General features: G+C 55.4%; 1 protein-coding gene across 10 annotated transcripts in view; it reads left to right on the forward strand.

Annotated features, from left to right (window-relative positions):
• Nucleotides 1–17,163, forward strand: part of CEMIP (cell migration inducing hyaluronidase 1) — a 144,295-nt gene that overhangs the window by 121,495 nt on the left and 5,637 nt on the right. For 9 of the 10 annotated variants that reach the window (XM_046653314.1, XM_046653322.1, XM_046653323.1 and 6 more), the window contains 9 exons: nucleotides 1,384–1,419; nucleotides 1,501–1,656; nucleotides 4,271–4,451; nucleotides 5,592–5,807; nucleotides 8,162–8,373; nucleotides 9,266–9,451; nucleotides 13,553–13,757; nucleotides 13,937–14,023; nucleotides 14,682–14,839. In XM_046653314.1, coding sequence (XP_046509270.1) covers nucleotides 1,384–1,419; nucleotides 1,501–1,656; nucleotides 4,271–4,451; nucleotides 5,592–5,807; nucleotides 8,162–8,373; nucleotides 9,266–9,451; nucleotides 13,553–13,757; nucleotides 13,937–14,023; nucleotides 14,682–14,839 — 1,437 coding nt within the window. The remainder of the gene's footprint in view (nucleotides 1–1,383; nucleotides 1,420–1,500; nucleotides 1,657–4,270; nucleotides 4,452–5,591; nucleotides 5,808–8,161; nucleotides 8,374–9,265; nucleotides 9,452–13,552; nucleotides 13,758–13,936; nucleotides 14,024–14,681; nucleotides 14,840–17,163) is intronic. The other variant, XM_046653321.1, reaches the window with a different exon arrangement.

Here is a 17,163-nt window from a genome sequence, read left to right on the forward strand (position 1 = left end):
ACCGGATGCAGGCAGGGGTGGGAGGGGGCCCTCCCGGAGGTGGGAAAGATCACTGAGGTGCCACTGCCACGGTCCTTGAGAGAGGATCACAGATGATGGGGGCGTAGCTGAGACTCAGGCTTCGGGATGGTGAACAGGCTCAGAGGGGAAGATAATGGTGTTTTACACACGTTGACCTTGAGATGCTTTTGAGATATTCAGTGGAAATAGCCCAAATCTTGGAAGAGCAGACAGGAAGAGCAGTTGACTTTAGTGTCAGCAGTGGACTGGTGGCAATGGGAGCTCTGAGTCTCTGTGACGTCCCCAGGGACGCAGTGGAGCCTGAGCGGACCTCGGGCAGAGCACTGGGGGACAGCGACGGGAAGGAGAAGCCATGAAGGGACGGGGAGAGCTGGAGAGCACCCTGCCCTGGGAGACGGCCTGCAGTGACTGATGTGAACTGGGGTGGGGGGGGGGGGGGGGGCTTCAGGCCAAGGGAGAAGGACAGGTGTCCTGGAGGAGGGGAGCAGAGTGAGCGGAAGCAGGCAGGAATGGGAGACCATTAGGCCACCAGGACCAGCCCAGGGAAAGTGGACTCATCACAGCCTAGAGCCCAGGGCAAGGATGTGGGCCAAGGGTTATGGATGATATGAAGCCACTGGAGTTTAGGAAGCAGGAGTGTTGGTAAGATGGCACTTTGAGGAGATGGGCCTGGCAGGTGTGCTGGACAGGTGGAAGGGAACCGGTTACATCCACCCCTGGGACACAGGGAACAAGGCAGCCGCCATATTTGGTTCCAGGGTCTGTGGTTGGGCAGACCCGAGGCTCTGCTCAGCTTGTATGTGCTCCCTCGTCACTCACAGCCAGATTCCTTGCAGAAGCGTGCTCCTCCTGACCCTCAAAGGGCACCGCGGCGAAAGGGAGCTGATGAGACGGCCACAGCACAATTGAAAAATGACGTCCTGCCCTTCTCAGGCAGCGTCCGCTTGGCTTCTGGGAAACTCGGAACTCAGCTAACTGTGTGTCCTGCTTGCTGTGGCTGAATCAGCAGTAGATGGCTAAGGGGAAATGGGACTGCAGCCACATACCCCACCCTACCCAGCACTGGCCCTGAGAGTGGGCCACGTTCAGCCTCCCAGAGCCCGGTCTTCATGCTGCTGATGCACTGTGGCATCAGGCGCTGAGAGGCATCAGACGTGGAGTGGGAGGGGACCTGGGACGTCCCCTTACTATACAGAATGGGAGAGACCACAGCTCCCTGAGCAAACCCTCTGCTCACGTAGACTCCTGTCCCACACACGACCCACGTGTGACTCCCGGGCAGGGCAGGGTAGGGTCCTTCCCTCCACAGCATCACTGCACGTGGAGCGAGAGCATGCTCTGACTGTCTGCTCTTGTTTGCAGGTTTGCTGACAATGGCATCGGCCTGACCCTGGCCAGGTAAGAGCAACTGTCTGTGTGCTTGGCCCTCTGTAGGAGGCTGTCTCTGGACATCTCTTCTCAGACATCTTCTCTCTGCAGTGGTGGAACCTTCCCGTACGACGACGGCTCCAAGCAGGAGATAAAGAACAGCCTGTTTGTTGGTGAGAGTGGCAACGTGGGGACAGAGATGATGGACAACAGGATCTGGGGCCCAGGCGGCTTGGACCACAGTGGAAGGACCCTTCCCATAGGCCAGTAGGTTTGCAACCATGGCAGCTTCCTTGTTCTGAGTGGCTCAACCTAAGCATCAGCAATGAAAGGAGAGATGCTAGGATGTGGCTTCCACCTGTTGACTATGAATTCCTGTCCTCTGCTGGTCAGAGCAGTCACTAAAACAACTGGGGTTAACCAGCAGTGGGGGAAATCCAGCGGGAGAGAGAAATCGAAAACCTGTGTTGCATATGAGTCAGGGGACATAGCTATCAAAATGCTATGGTTTGGGGCCGCGTTAACGGGAATTTAGTGCCCAGGATCGGCGACAGTGGGATCCCTTCTCCTCTGACGGCACACCCACTTGGAGCGTTTCATCCACTTCCGATGATGGCTGAGTGATAGTCAGGCCAAAGCACCCTCGAAGGAGACTAACCAGGAGGGGGACGGAACCCAAAGCCACATCACGTGCAGGTTGGGAACTTCAACCAGAAGATGGGATCCTACTTGGGGGAACAGCATGGGAGGTGCTGTCACACACTGTCAGGGCTGCCACGCGCATGTAAGGCAAAACTCGCTCTGCGTGGACGCGAAGGTTAGAATTGGTTTGGCGCAGGAAGCATTTTCTAACGGTCAGGTTTGTTTGACGACAGGACATAGGGCTGCCCTGCAGAGCGAGGGGCTCTCCCTTGCTGGAGGGGTTCGAACAGAGGCTGGAGGCTGACCAGGTGGCTGGAGAGGGAGGGGGTGACTTGGAGAGTGACACAGCAGACGGATCCGGTCAGCTTGTCAGGGGGCCGCAGCCTGGGTCAGTGGGGAGGGAGTCTCTCCTCCTTCTGCTGGTGTTTCTACTCAGCTGTGAATTCAGGCCAGAGAGCAAGGTCTGAGTTGGCCAGCAGCATGGCAGGCCCTGTTCTCCGAGGGTTCAGGTCAGCCCTTCCTGCCCCCGAGCTTTCTCCTCTTTCTCTGGGAAGATCTAATTCCTACCTCTAAGGCAGGACACAGCCTGGAACTCCCAGCCTGAGCAGGTGTGTATCTGCGAGAAGACTTTGCAGGCAGAGCGAGCTGGGGAGAAGCCCTCGCTTCTATGTAAACTAAGCACGGCGGCAGTCCCTTCAGATTGTTTTTATGAGCAGCTCTGGGTCTGCTTATTTGGGGTTGCTCTGCTGAGGGTTATCAGCCTCCCGGGCCGGAATGTTCCGACGGCTTCCAGAGGTGGGTTTGTTTATGGAGGCCTGACAGCTCTGTCAGACTCAGGCGGGTTCCTTGAGCTGCACTTGTGAGCGGGAACCTAGGACCGAGCCGTCCGGATCATGGGTGATTCATCCCGTATGGGCCCGGGCTGGGGTCTGAAGGAACAGTCAGCACACAGTTTAAATATAGAGCTAGTGAGAACGGGCTGTGCCAAAAATACCTTAAATGGAAAACGCACAGAGCCGCAGCATGAGAATCAGGATTCGAGGTGAGGACGTTAATCAATTACAAATACAAAAATATGGAAACGCAACAAGTCCTTGGTGTCCGCTGGAGGCACATGGCCGAGACTGCGGGACTAGGGGCTCCCCCGGGGATCCGAGTCTGAATGGAGGGGACCCCAGGCGGAAGACTGGGGATGGCGGGAATGTGGTCTCTCCCCAGGGACAGACCCCTTTTCTGCTTTTCTCCCCCCTCTTTCTGCCCTTTCTTCTTTATGTTGCTGTGGAAGGAGAGGGCCTGGCCCAGAGGGAGAGATACCAGTAGAAGCATACAACTTGGGCGTGCAGGATGAGAAGCCAGATCCAGGGCCAGGCCCAAGAGGGGCCCCAGCAAGCCCAACCACCCCTCCAGGCCCTCGCTTCCACACCTGCTCAGGAGGCCGAGGCAGATGAGGACGCGCCCCTGAGCACCCTGCCCCTGCGGGGTCCGAGGAGCAGTCACCATCTACCTCAGTCCCTGCGCCCTCCGTCCCCATCTGCCGCCTCCTCCCACATCCTTCCCTGCCTCCTGGTACAGGACCTCCTGGGGTCTCTGGGAGCCCATAGTCACGCACTCCCTGGGGGACCTGCCCTCTCTGCTAGGGATGTTTGACAAGTTACATCGCAGTTGCTCCACCACACTGTTATCACCTTCCATTCTGTGTCCTTCCTCTGCCCTCTGTTCCCAAACCCCGCATCCTCCCAATCAGAGGGCTCACTCACAGAGAGGAAGCTCCTCTGGGTCTCCTCTGATTAAACTGTTACAGCAACCAAGACTAGGCAATAATGACTAATGACTCTGCTCTCCCAGGGGACCTGGGATTGGCCCTCTGCAGCAGCACTGACGTATTTACCCAGTGACTCTTCACAGGATGGAAGAACTGGGGAAAATGTTTGAATATACCGTAACCCCCAAGCCAGCAACTAGACAGATATTCATTTATTCACCCATCCATCCATCCATCCATCCATCCATCCATCCAACAGTTCACTCAGCAATTGTTTCTTGTCATCGACTGTGGCCATCAACGCCTTCTCAGTGAATTCATTAATGAATCAATAACGTTCTTCAGTGGAGGGAGTTGTTGGGGGGGATCAGGAATGGTTTACCCAGGGGGTCTCGTCACCATCCACCGCGGAGGGGGCAACAGTATGGTGGCACGACATGGCAGTTAGCCTGACCTCTGACCTCCTGGACCCCCCAGGAATTTTCCAATCCGAGGAATCCAGTTCTACGACGGTCCCATCAACATCCAGAACTGCACGTTCCGCAAGTTCGCGGCCCTGGAGGGCCGGCACACCAGCGCCCTGGCCTTCCGCCTGAACAACGCCTGGCAGAGCTGCCCCCACAACAACGTGACCGGCATTGCCTTTGAGGACGTCCCGGTGAGTGAGGCGGCAGGGCAGGCTCCCGGCAAAGCAGACTCGGGGCGGTGATTCACGAGTCCCCCAGGGCCTGGAGTCTGGGCCATCGCCACCACCACAGGGGTTGAGCAGCCTCCTCCGAGCTGGCTGGCCACGTCCCAGTTCTGTCTGCGTCCACACTGGAAAAGTACAAGCCTAGGTTGCCCCACAGGTCAAGTCTGGCCAATGCCCGCTCGCCCAACCCGGCTCAAAACCCGCCCAGGCCTCCTGAGGAAGCTTGCGCTGGACCCAGCGTCCCCAGCTCTTCCTCCGAAGGTCTTGGTTTTGACCTACTGAGTCTTGTGACCAGGCCACCTGGGTTGGCACAATTAATCTAAAAACCCAGCAGTCTGCCAGGGAATTTTAGCTGAAGACGCTCTGTTTAATTTCTCCCTGAGAGTGGAACACACACAGGGGCCCCCACCCGAGACAGCCGACAGACCAGGGCCAGGGCCAGCAGGTCCGGGCAGCCCAGGCCTCCTGGCGCATCTTCTTCAGATCGCGGATTTCCTAGGCCCTCCTCCCTCCCCGGGCTCCTGCCCTTCGCCCGGCTGCCGGTTCCTGGCAGGCTGCGCGGGGAAAGCTGTGAAACTTAAGTTACTTAATTTCTTTACTCAGGCCGCTGCAGGTCTGAAAGAGGTCAGTCATGGAAATCTCCAAGGGCTCGTGTTGAAAGACTGTCTTCCTGAAACACCCACACGCTCACACATCCCCGTGTGTGTGTGTTTGTGTACTTTCTCATACAAACGTTCCCCACCGCCTCAGTCTCATTCTCTCTCACACACACACGCACACACGCACACACACTCCCACGTCCCCCTCCCTCTCTCTGTGTTCTGACTGGGCAGTGGAGCACCCTTCTGGGTCACTCGCAGCAGCCAGCCTTCCCATGAGCAGAGGCCAAATAACGTGGGGGGTCTAAGGGCAGAGCCCCGGGGAGCGTGTGGCTGTTTCTCCAGCTCCATCTGAGAGGTCAGCTGTGCGTTTCCTACGGTGCCCGAGAGCATCTCTGGTTTGGCTGGCCTGTAATGTCAGCGGAAACCGGAAACTTCACCGTGGCCGGATGCCGGCTGCAGCTTCCCTCACCCTCCAGCCCAGCCTGACTTCCTGGGCTCTGTTTAGATTACTTCCAGAGTGTTCTTCGGGGAGCCTGGGCCCTGGTTCAACCAGCTGGACATGGACGGGGACAAGACGTCGGTGTTCCATGATGTCGACGGCTCCGTGTCTGAGTACCCGGGCTCCTACCTCACCAAGGATGACAACTGGCTGGTCCGGCACCCAGACTGCATCGACGTCCCGGACTGGAGAGGGGCCATCTGCAGTGGGCGCTACGCACAGGTGGGCACAAGGGTCGTGCCCCCCCGGGTGTCACCATTGCTCACTCCGTGAAGGGCCAGAAAGAGATTACAGCTTCTTTTTTCTTCTTTTTATTTTTCCTCCTCACCCAGTAGGGTTTCAAAAGATCAAAGTGGAAACACTTTGTTAGCAGAACGCTTACAGAAAGCATACTGAGGTCAGACACTGGCCTTCCAGCTGGGCCCGGCGCTGACTGACTGTGTGACCTTGGGCAAGTTAACCTCTTGGTGCCTCAGTTTCCTCATCTGTAAAATCAGGAGAGTGGCTGAACCTCTTAATGAGAATGGGGGGTGGGTTCATATAATGAGTATGAAGTGCTTCACCAGGCCTGTCCCTGGAAATATAACACATGTGTGGTCTTAAATTGTCTAGTAGCCACGAGAAAAAGGAAAAAGAGACAGGTGGAATCAATTTTAAGAATACATTTTATTTAACTCAACAGACTCAAAATAGGATCATCTCAACATGTAATCAATATAGAAAATCATTAACGAGACACTTTATATATTTTTCTTGTTCTGTCTTTAAAATCCACTGCATATTTTATACTTAGAGCTCTCTTAATGTGGATGCAAAATTTCAACAAAACCGTAAAGTTGCATTTAATGGAAAATATTTTACACTGCTTTTTGGTTTGAAATTTAAATTAATTAGAATAAAATTTAAAATTTACGTCCTCAGCCACACTGGCCACGGTCCCAGGGCTCAGTGGCCACAGGAATGGCTGTTGCAGGGGACGGCACAGGCTGAGGGGGGGCCTGCAATGTGCTGGAGCTGAAAGTATTAGTTTGCTATTATCATGTGTTGGTTACGTTATTATTTGGATGAATGGCTGGTGAATAAGAGTAAGAGGAGAGAGGCCCAAGGGACAGGAAACGTGTGAATAAAGAGGCTGTCCTCACAGCCACCCTGTTATCACCCTGTGGCCGCCAGGGTTAGAAAAGGGCTACAGGGGAGAGTGGGGTTTGGGTAGAGATGGAGGAGGAGCTAGTGCGAGGCTGGCGGCACAGGGCCAGGGCAGGGTGGGCACAGGGGCACAGGTACCAGCGGAGGGGGGAGGAGCGGCGTCCAGCAGGAGGAGGCCCAGAGGAGGCAGGGCCGTTGGGGCAGGGCGTCCCGGGCGCCCCTCTCTGCAGCAGAGGTGAGGTCATGAGCTGAGGAGGCAGAGGGGCCTGAGGCGATGAGGTTTGGAGGAGCTGGTGGAGTGGAAAGTGCTGATGAGGGGTGTGTGGAAGGAGCGCGGGCTGGGAAGCTGAGTCAGAAGGCAGTCAATGATGGGAGTCATGCCCTGAATGACTGAAGGGTGACCAGACCCTACGCCTCAAATCCATACTTTGGGCATTACATGGCATCTCTGATTCAAGGGCGAGATGGCCCACGTGGAATCTTGATCTTGGTCTTCCCTCCCACTCTTCCTTTCTGATACATCGCTTGTCTTCCCTTAGAACTTGCCAAGTTATCGTGACTGGCTACTGGTTAATTATTATTAATAACCTCCCCCCTTCACTTTACAGCTTATGAAATGAAGTTGAATGTACCTTTAAACTTTTATACTCATGGCAACTCCATATACGGGCAGGCTTGAGGTATCTCTTTCCATGTGGCGTGTGGCACAACTGAGGGGGAAGATAGCCCCTTCCTTCCAAAGGTGCAACATTATTGCACATCCATGTGGTGGTCTCCCTCGGCCACAGCTACAGGGATGGCACCTTGTGAACATGGGACGTGTCATAAAACAGGACACAGTGTTTTATCCCGAGGCTGGCCCAGGCTCCAGGGCTCGCTGGTCCCCGGGGCTCAGTGGCCGACAGTTTTGCCTTTAGTTTTCCTCTGTATTGAGATGCCATTCGTTCCTCCGTGCGTGCTGACACCCGTGTGTACTGGCCACACGGTGGACACTGAGATGGAGGGAAGCAGGGCAGCGCCAGGCTCTCTCTCTGATGCGGGTGGGACAGCAGCCCATGAAAGGGAGCTGCATTTGCTGCAGAACTGCAAAAGCTCGCTCTATCTTCCTCCTTCTTGCAGAGCCCCCTCTTCTCCCAGAGTTTGCCGTCTGACCTCTAAGCAGACTCCTCCCATGTTTCCAGTGTGTCTCCCCGACACAGCACTTTTCTGAAGATGCACAGAAGGCATTAGCTAGATCACACCGTACAGCTTGGGCCGCCTCCAGCAGCAGGAGGAGGCCCCTTGTCTGGCCTTTCTCTCGCTCAAGCCTTCTCCAGGGCTCTGCTGAGAGAAGTGCCTCTGAAAGTGTGGCTGCGGTCAGACGTCAGCCAGGCGCTCTTGAAATAACCCCTTGTAATCGCCCGGCTGTGTTTCCTTTTTGGGTTTAAAAGATGTACATTCAGGCCTACAAGACCAGCAACCTGCGAATGAAGATTATCAAGAACGACTTCCCCAGCCACCCTCTCTACCTGGAGGGCGCCCTGACCAGGAGCACCCACTACCAGCAGTACCAGCCGGTCGTCACTCTGCAGAAGGGCTACACCATCCACTGGGACCAGACAGCCCCCGCCGAGCTCACCATCTGGCTCATCAACTTCAACAAGTAAGTGGAGGCCCCCCAGGAGCAGCCTGACCCGGCACAGCTGCTCTCACAGAGCCCAAGGAAAAGTCTTGCAATGCCTCGTTGCAAAGTCCCGGGCTTGCCGCCCACAGCAGCTCAGGCTGCCCACGTTGTGCCTGCAGGAGGACGCGTCTAGAGGGTTGATGTCACCCCGCAGTTGAGAAACACAGCCCTGGGCTGAGCCCTGTTCTGTGTGTGGGTGACCTCGGGCCAGGCATCTCACCCCCTGGAGCCTCAGCCCCTCCATCTAGGAGATGGGGTGGTATCACTTTGCGAGATGCAACGGGGTCAGTGAGAGAACATGTGACAGGCAGGACCCGGCCTGACGAAGTGCTCAACATATGGCAGAAAACACCTGCAGCAACGTCACTGTTTTAGAGAGGGGAACGGGTCTGTGAGGTGAAAGGTGGAGCCAAGGGCATCTCGACTCACATATGTACGGTCACGTATCTTCTGTCCACGTTACTTGCCTGTCACAGTATTTCTGTGACACAGACATTTATCAGATGTGGAAAATGAGACCCAGAGATGAAATGGGCCCCAGGGTCAGGCTGGACCGGCAGAGGCTGAAGGCAGGTCCCACAGGTCCCAGGCCCTTTCCCCACAGCCAGAGCTCCGGACGGAGCCCAATGCAGGCCCCGGGGGTGCCCAGCTGACCGCTCCAGGGACCCCGGGTTCACCGCATTTGCCGTCTCCCCACTCTCCTTGAACACTCTGACCCAGTCGTTCCAATAGCAAGTGTTCTTTCGGAGCTCCCCACTAAAGAGTGAGGTGCCCTTCGGTGGGGAAGTCTTTGGTCTCTCTCCACACACTCCTGGGAGGCCCTGTGGCCTGGACATCCTTGCTTGTAACCTGACTCCCCTTGCTGTCTTAGGGGCGACTGGATCCGGGTGGGGCTCTGCTACCCCCAGGGCACCACCTTCTCCATCCTCTCGGATGTTCACAATCGCCTGCTGAAGCAGACGACGAAGACGGGCACCTTCTCGAGGACTTTGCAGATGGACAAAGTGGAGCAGAGCCATCCCGGCAAGAGCTACTACTACTGGGACGAGGACTCAGGGTGAGGACTGCCCGTCTGGCTGCAGGAAAGCAGCCCATCCTCGTTCGTCCCCTGGCCCTCCCAGTCACCCTAAGGACCACCGTGCAGGGAGCGTGGTCAGCACAGGCTGCCCTCCTAGGTGCTTCCATTCTGAGGCTGAGCACCGTCCACCACTACATTCTCAAAGCTGCTCAGCTTTGGGAGTAAAACAAACACTTCACATGCACGAGGATTGCAGGGAATATGCCTAATTCAGAAAAGTGAAATCAGTGAATCTTAGAATCAAGGAAACACGGTACATAACCTCAAATCCTCACGACAACCAAGCTGGAGCAGGCGATGCCTCTCTAAATTAGAGATGCGCAGAGAAGGCACAGAGAAGAGGGGTGACTTGCTCAGAGGCTGCAGCACAGACTTAGCAAGGCTGGGTCTGTAGCCAAGCCTTTCTGGACCCAGAGCCCTCAGCCTTCGACAAACTGCACTGGGTTCTATTCAACAGATACCATGGGGTGGCCCTGCTCATGGAGACGGGAGCTATTTGGTCCCCTGCCCCAGAAAGAGTTAGTCTAACACTGTAAGAACGTCAACACAGCCGCAAAGCAAGGAAGCTGCAGACAGCAGCCCTCTGGGGTCAGGTGAAGTCACTTTACAGCCATTTTTCCATCCTCGTACTGAAACCAAGGGCAAGGATAGACAGCAGGTGCTCTCTGCTTTCTTTCTTTCTTTCTCTCTCTTTCTTTCTTTCGTCTCTATTGATGTGATTAAAAGGAAACTAGAATTTGAAAATCGGAAGCATAAGTAAAATGCCAGGGTTGGGGACAGTAAACAGCACCCCTGCCCCACACGTGGGGCAGACGAGACAGCAGGCGAAGAGGGACCTCTTAGTCCTACTGATGAGGAGTCGTCGGAGAACAGAGCTTCCCAATACTGTCCCCGATTATACCTACCCAGCCCCGGGCAGCACTGGGCAATCTCGGGCTCCCCACATAGAGCCCAACCCCCAAAACCGGGGTACGGAGGGGTAGACCAGGGCTCCCGCTCTCTCTGGGCTGACCTACATACCCACGCCTGCCAGTCACGTGAGTCACTCCCCCTCCTCCGGGAAGGAGTGAATGAGGGATGGGCCTGGGTCCGGAGCAGTTTGTGAAGCCCTTCCACAGGAGACCAGAGCGGGATTACACATCCCTCATGCCCCAGTGGAGAGTGTTATGATCAAAACCCAAATGTCGGCAAGGTAAACTCTCGTGGTGCCATCTGTGCATACCCCCTTCTTCTGAGCTTATGGGAAATGGGATATTCCAAAGATGGGGATTTTCAAATGGAAACTGCCCCTAAATAAGTTCAAACTTTTTGATCAAAACATTTAAAAATCTGTGGGTTTTCCCCTTGTTACCGTTAAGCAGATTTTGCTGCGTAATTCCACCTTTTTGCTGGTAGCTCAGTTGATCACTGTGCCTGTTGATTACTGCGCTGTGCTTTCATTCAATGGTGCCCTGAGGGACTGGAGCTGGGTGATGGGATGGATGTTTGTTTCCTATGCAGAAGCTCAAACTCTTGGCTTTGTGAACTTTAGGGCTGTTTTTTTTTTTTTTTTTTTTTTTTAATGTTATGATAGATTACAACCTTGTGAGATTTCAGTTGTACATTTTTGTTAGTCATGTTGTGGGTACACCACTTCCCCCTCTGTGCCCTCCCCCCACCCCCCCTTTTCCCTGGTAACCACCGATCAGATCTCCTTATCAATATGCTAATTTCCACCTATGAGTGGAGTCATATAGAGTTCGTCTTTCTCTGACTGGCTTATTTCGCTCAACATAATACCCTCGAGGTCCATCCACGTTGTTGTGAATGGGCCGATTTTGTCTTTTTTTATGGCTGAGTAGTATTCCATTGTGTATATATACCACATCTTCTTTATCCAATCATCAGTTTCTGGGCATGTAGGCTGGTTCCACGTCTTGGCTATTGTAAATAATGCTGCGATGAACATAGGGGTGCAACGGACTCTTGAGATTTCTGATATCAGGTTCTTAGGATAGATACCCAGTAATGGGATGGCTGGGTCATAGGGTATTTCTATTTTTAACTTTTTGAGAAATCTCCATACTGTTTTTTTAGGGCTGTTTTTAATGGTCTCTCTGCCTTATCAATGTGTTGTCTCTTACTCGGATTCAGAGCACCTGCCTTCAATGGCTGCCGTCTGTTCCACTGTGGGCTAGAACCAGCTCGCTACCACTGGGGGTAAAATACAAATAAGAGGTTAAAAGTGAGGGCGTTCTGCAGTGTGAAATATATGAGCTCTGAATCATCTCTTTTAATTTTTTAAGGTTAGAAAAAATTCACTCGAGTGATTTTAGCTGAGTTCTGGATAGCCGAGTCTGCCAGATGCCACCCCAGCAAGGTGCTGCTAGTCCATAAGCGAGCGTAGCATCTGGTGCAGCCATCAGCGGCGCTGCAGGGAAAAGCTCCCTGGTCACAGCAGGACTTGCGCCCTGGGCCTCCCTGATGCCAGGGCCTCCAGGCCAGGTGATGGACATGTCCGTGCTGCAGGTGGGGATTAGAGAGGGCAGCGGCTGTCTGTAAGATAAGGGGACAGGGCCAGATGGTCTTTTAGCTCCTCCAGTCTCGATAATCTGACAGATCCTGACAGCAAGAAGACCTGAGCACTGTGCAGAAGCCAGAGGACCAGCCCCACCTCTGCACCTCGGCCTCCCCTCGGGACTTTGCTACTGGTGCTGGTCTCCTGGTGTCTGACCATGTGTGGACACCACACCAGTGAGGTGTTTCCGTGGGTGACACTGACCTGCCTCTCTCCTAAGCTGCGCAGAGGGGCGCCCGCTCTGCCCCCCAGCTCCCCATCCAGAGCGAGCCAGGCAGTGACGGGGCGGGCCCTGTTCTCATCCTATTTTATTTGGGGATCACCTGATAAAGCCACTCAGTGAGCTCAAATGAAGGGGAAGAACCCAAAGCATCTTCAGGAAGCAGCCCAGTGGCTGTGGCTACCAAGCCCCCGGGGCCGAGGCTCCCGCCCAGCTTCAGCTTCCCTCTTCTCCTCACGTTCACATTTCCTGGCTCGCTTGGCCTCCTGTGTTAGCTTCTTGCTGGTCTGCCTTCTTCTCCCATTCCTCAGCAGCACACGGCACAGAACGGCTGCTCCAGCCCCAACTCGCTGTGTCCTTTCAGTTTAAGCACCAACCAGCAGTTGACAAGAGCCACTGGGTCTCTTAGTCTGAATTCGTGAGAGGGAGAATCTTCCTGGTCCTTGGGCAGCCGATGGTGTCCCCCTGCAGGCCTGGTGGGTGTGTCCCTGGCCTGGTCAGCTGTGCATGAGGAGTGAGGGCAACACGATGCGGACCCAGCTCACCGGGCAGATGGCCGGCCCAGTGGGGGTCCTACGCAGAGAGGGTCTGCAGTGGAGTCACACCTGCTCTGTCAGATGTGGGAAGCAGCCTGAAAGCACTTTTCTGAGCTGAAAGAACAATGATCAAGAGACCCAAGTTCATTCCTTGTTTCCTCATCTCTGTCTTCCTCTGACACCGGCTCAGCGTCAGTCCGTCACAATAAGTGGAAGCAAAGTATGGTTTGGAGCAAAGTAGAGTTAGGAAACCTGACAGCGTTTTCCTCACCAGGCACAGTGATGGGATGGAAAGTCCCAGCTCTGTCCTTTCCTGGCTGTGTGGTCCTGGGCAAGTCACTTCACTTCTCTGAGCCACGGTTTCCCCATCTGAGAAATCAGGATGATAACAATACCTGCTGGACAGGACTGTTGGAAGAGTAAATGAGATAATATGTCAGTTTATGGCATGTGCCTAGCATGGCATAATAGTGCGTGTCAGAAAATGATGACTGTCAGTACTATTAGCTTTTTATTCAATGCATTTGTTTCTTTGTTTCTCCAAGCACATATGATCCTCTGGGGAGACACAGCTCCATTTTGTAAGGCCTCCTGGGCCTAACCCCAGTGGCCAGCACACGCTGCTTGGCGGACGTCCTTGGGGGAGGAGGAGGGAGGAGAAGATGGAGAGGAGGAGGAAGGGGCTAAGGAAGAGGAGGGGGAGGAGGGGAGGGGGAGGAGGAGCTTCCGAATGCCAAAGCAAAGCACCACCTCTGCTCCGTGTGCAGGCTGCTGTTCCTGAAGCTGAAGGCTCAGAATGAGAGAGAGAAGTTCGCCTTCTGCTCTGTGAAAGGCTGTGAGAGAATAAAGATAAAAGCTGCGATCCCCAAGAACGCGGGCGTCAGCGACTGCACGGCCACCGCCTACCCCAGGTTCGCCGAGAGGGCCGTGGTGGACGTGCCGATGCCCAAGAAGCTCTTTGGGGCTCAGCTGGTGAGTGGCCGCCGGCGAGCCTGGGCCCCCTTTGCCTTCGGCCGGGCCCAGACCAGTTAGGGTCCTCTCCGACATCTCGGCGGAGCCTGGGGGTGCGGGCAGATGAGGGAGATGACACCCACAACTCATCACTTGAGTCCCCAGCCCGAACACCCACACCGGGTTTTCTGTGTCTCCAGAAGACGAAGGACCACTTCCTGGAGGTGAAGATGGAGAGCTCCGAGCAGCCCTTCTTCCACCTGCTGAGCAACTTCGCCTACATTGAAGTGCGTCCCGGCCGCAGGGCGCTGGTCTGCACGGGAGGGTCACATGCTTGCGGAGGGCTGGTGCTGGCTGCATGAGGCTGCTGTCACAAATGGTCACCAACCAGGTGGCTTAAAACAACAGGAATTTACTCTCTCCCAGTTCTAGAAGCCAGAAGTCCGAAGCCAGGGTGTCAGCAGGGTTGGTTCCCACTGGAGGTGCTGAGGGAGTCTGCTCCGGGCCCCCTCCAGCTTCTGGCGGCTGCTGGCAGTCCTTGGTGGCCCCTGGCTTACAGACGCTCCCTGCAGCCTCTGCCTCCGTCTTCACGGGGTCTCTGCCTCTGTGCCAGAGTCTTGCATCTCTTCCACCTTCTCTTTTAGGGCACCCACCGTTGGATTTAGGGCCCATTCTTAGTCCAGGGGGATCTCATCTCGAGATCCTTAAGTCGATTACACCTGCAAAGGCTGTTTCCAAATAAGGTCACTTGCACAGGTTCCCGCAAGACGTGTCTTTCGGGGGCCCATCATTTAGCTCACTGCACAGGCCTGGGAGGAATTGATTTAAGTGGGTTTCAGGCTTAGAGCAGCTGCAGAGGCAGCCTCTGTCTTCAGAGTCTGCGTGGGAGCCCCTGCAGGAGTGGGCTGCTGCTTTCAAGACCCCACCTCACGCTCTTGTCTGCAGGTGGATGGGAAGCGGTACCCCAGCTCAGAAGATGGCATCCAGGTGGTGGTGATTGACGGGAGCCAAGGGCGTGTGGTGAGCCATGCCAGCTTCAGGAACGCCATTCTCCAGGGTGTCCCCTGGCAGGTCTTCAATTATGTGGCAGCCATCCCTGACAAGTAAGTCCGTGCCTCCACTTTTAGAACTGGCTGATGGCACAGCAGACCCCAGGCCTCAGCCCTCTCCCTGTCCCCGGGACCTTCATCACAGTCCAGTCTGGGAAGGTCAGGGAGCACCTACCGTCTTCCCACAAGCAGTGGGCGCTGGGAACCCTCCCTGCCCCGTGGCCCTCTCTTCGAAGCCAGGGCTGCCGTGAGTGTAGGTGAGGCTGAGGCAGACCGTCTACCCCGTTACAAATGGAAGCCTGCCCTGGCCCTCTTCCCCAGTCTCGACATGCTCTCCACACCTTCAGTACAATCCAAATGCTGGTGGTTGTTGAGTAAGTCCAGCCCCAATCTCGCCAGTTCCCATCCAGCTGCCGCTCGGATAATGCCACCTGGACATCTCCTCTGAGACTGAATTCTCATCATTTTTTTAATCCCCCAGACCAGCTGCTCCTCCTGTTTTGATTAAATCAGCATCACCTGTCCAGATAGCTGGACCAGAGTCTGGGCATGATGCTTGGCTCTTCTCTCTCTTCCGTTTGGCCACAATCTGTAACCAGATCCCGTCAACTCTGCCTGCGTTGTTGCTCTCCTGCCGGTCCCCTCCCCCGTGTCCTCTCCATCGCGACTCTGTCCGGGCCTTTCCCATGTGGCACTAGCACTCTTGTCACAGTCTCCTAGCCGCCACCCTCCTCCAGTCTCCCCATTTGAACCCATCCCCCATACTGGCTGGGTTGAACTTCTTCAGTGCAGTTCTCCGCTGGGCCCTTTCCTAGAGATCCTTGGTAATTTCCCTCCACCTTCCTGACCTAACACAGATCACCTCTTTGGTGGGGTCTCTCCCTCCAAACAAGAAGTCCTCCCCCACTAACACGCTGCTCCAGCAGGACTGGGGACATGTCCACTCCCCACCTAGGGCATGCTCTTCTGGACGCTGGGACCATGTCTAACTCCTATGTGCATTTCTAGTTGAATGGGTGAGAATTCACTCGAGAGCCAGCACCTGGCACAGCAGAAGGTCTAGGCAGTGCCTCACGTGGTTTCTGCCACTTAGCAGGGTTGGTAAATGCTCACTGATGAAACAGATGGACTTCCCAGACGCAGACTGCGTGGTGGGCATGACATGAACTGGACACTGTGTGAGATTCCGGGGAATGAGGTTTCTCTTAAACACTTAGTCTCCGCTCCATCCCCCCAGCACAAGCTTCTTCCGCTTGACATTTTCCACGTGCAGACTCATACTGAAAGGTCAGATGCACCGATTTGGGGAAAATATTTTATCATCTACAGACCAGTTGTTTTCATGCCTTTTTTGGCCAGAGAACTTTTTCTTGAAATGCAGCAGGCTGCAGAAGCCTGGAATTAAGAAATAAAATGCAGAGTGGGTCTGTTTAGAATGTGAGCGGCAGGGCTGGCCTGGCCCAGAGCTCCTTCCAGCCTGTGCCGCAGCCCGGAGGCATCTCGCTGGGGGAGCCCGCACTGAGCACCTGGTGGGAGCTGACCCTGGTTGACGCTGGGTACCCCAGCAGGAACTGGGTACCACCAGACCCCTCTCTGACCTCCCACAAAGGAACAGGGAATGGGGCAAGGCAGGCTCCGCCCACTGTCACTGCAGGCCCAGTGGGGGCCTGTCCACCCTTCCCACCCCAGCCACAGGCCAGCCCCGGCCCAAGTGCCCTGGAAATGAGCCAGCTGCTCACACCAAAAACGTCCAGGGTGGCCTCTAGGAACCACATCTGCCCTGGCCCCATGGGAAACGCCCTGCTGACAGGTGCAGGCGCATGAAGGTCGTGAGGACCTCAGACCAGCAGAGAGGGACACCCAGAGAGGGCAGGCAGGCTTCTGGGTGCCCTCAGGAGACTGGGACATGCGAGAAGCCCTGCCTCTGTGTCCCTCTCCTGGGAGCTAACCCACAGCCCTGTCTGGAGGGCATGACCTTTATTTAATTCCACTCCAGCAGGCGGGAAGGCTCAGCTGAGCCAAAGGGACTTGAGATTTTCATCTGAATTGGAGCAATGGGAAAGAGCCTCCTGGGCACAGAGCCCAAGCCCAAAGTTGAGGATGTGTTTGCGATGATGCTCTGGCTGCTTGACGGCCGCCCGCCCCGGGGCTTTCCTCCCCGGCTTCCCGAGAGCAAGCGCAGCCCCCAGCCCCCTTCCCATCTGTTCTGACTGCACATGAGCCTTGGCATTTTGAGAGCGTTCCTCCAGCTCCCAGTGGGACACAAGTGGGGGTAACAACGAGTTCCAGAGCCTGTACAGTTTTTCCGCGTCTGGACTGCGGTCTGTGGTCATGGCATGCCTTTGAGATGCGAACTAGAAGCCCCATTGGGCCTCTGC

The sequence above is a fragment of the Equus quagga genome, chromosome 2 (assembly GCF_021613505.1).
Source record: "Equus quagga isolate Etosha38 chromosome 2, UCLA_HA_Equagga_1.0, whole genome shotgun sequence".
In the NCBI taxonomy this organism is placed as follows: Eukaryota; Metazoa; Chordata; class Mammalia; order Perissodactyla; family Equidae; genus Equus; species Equus quagga.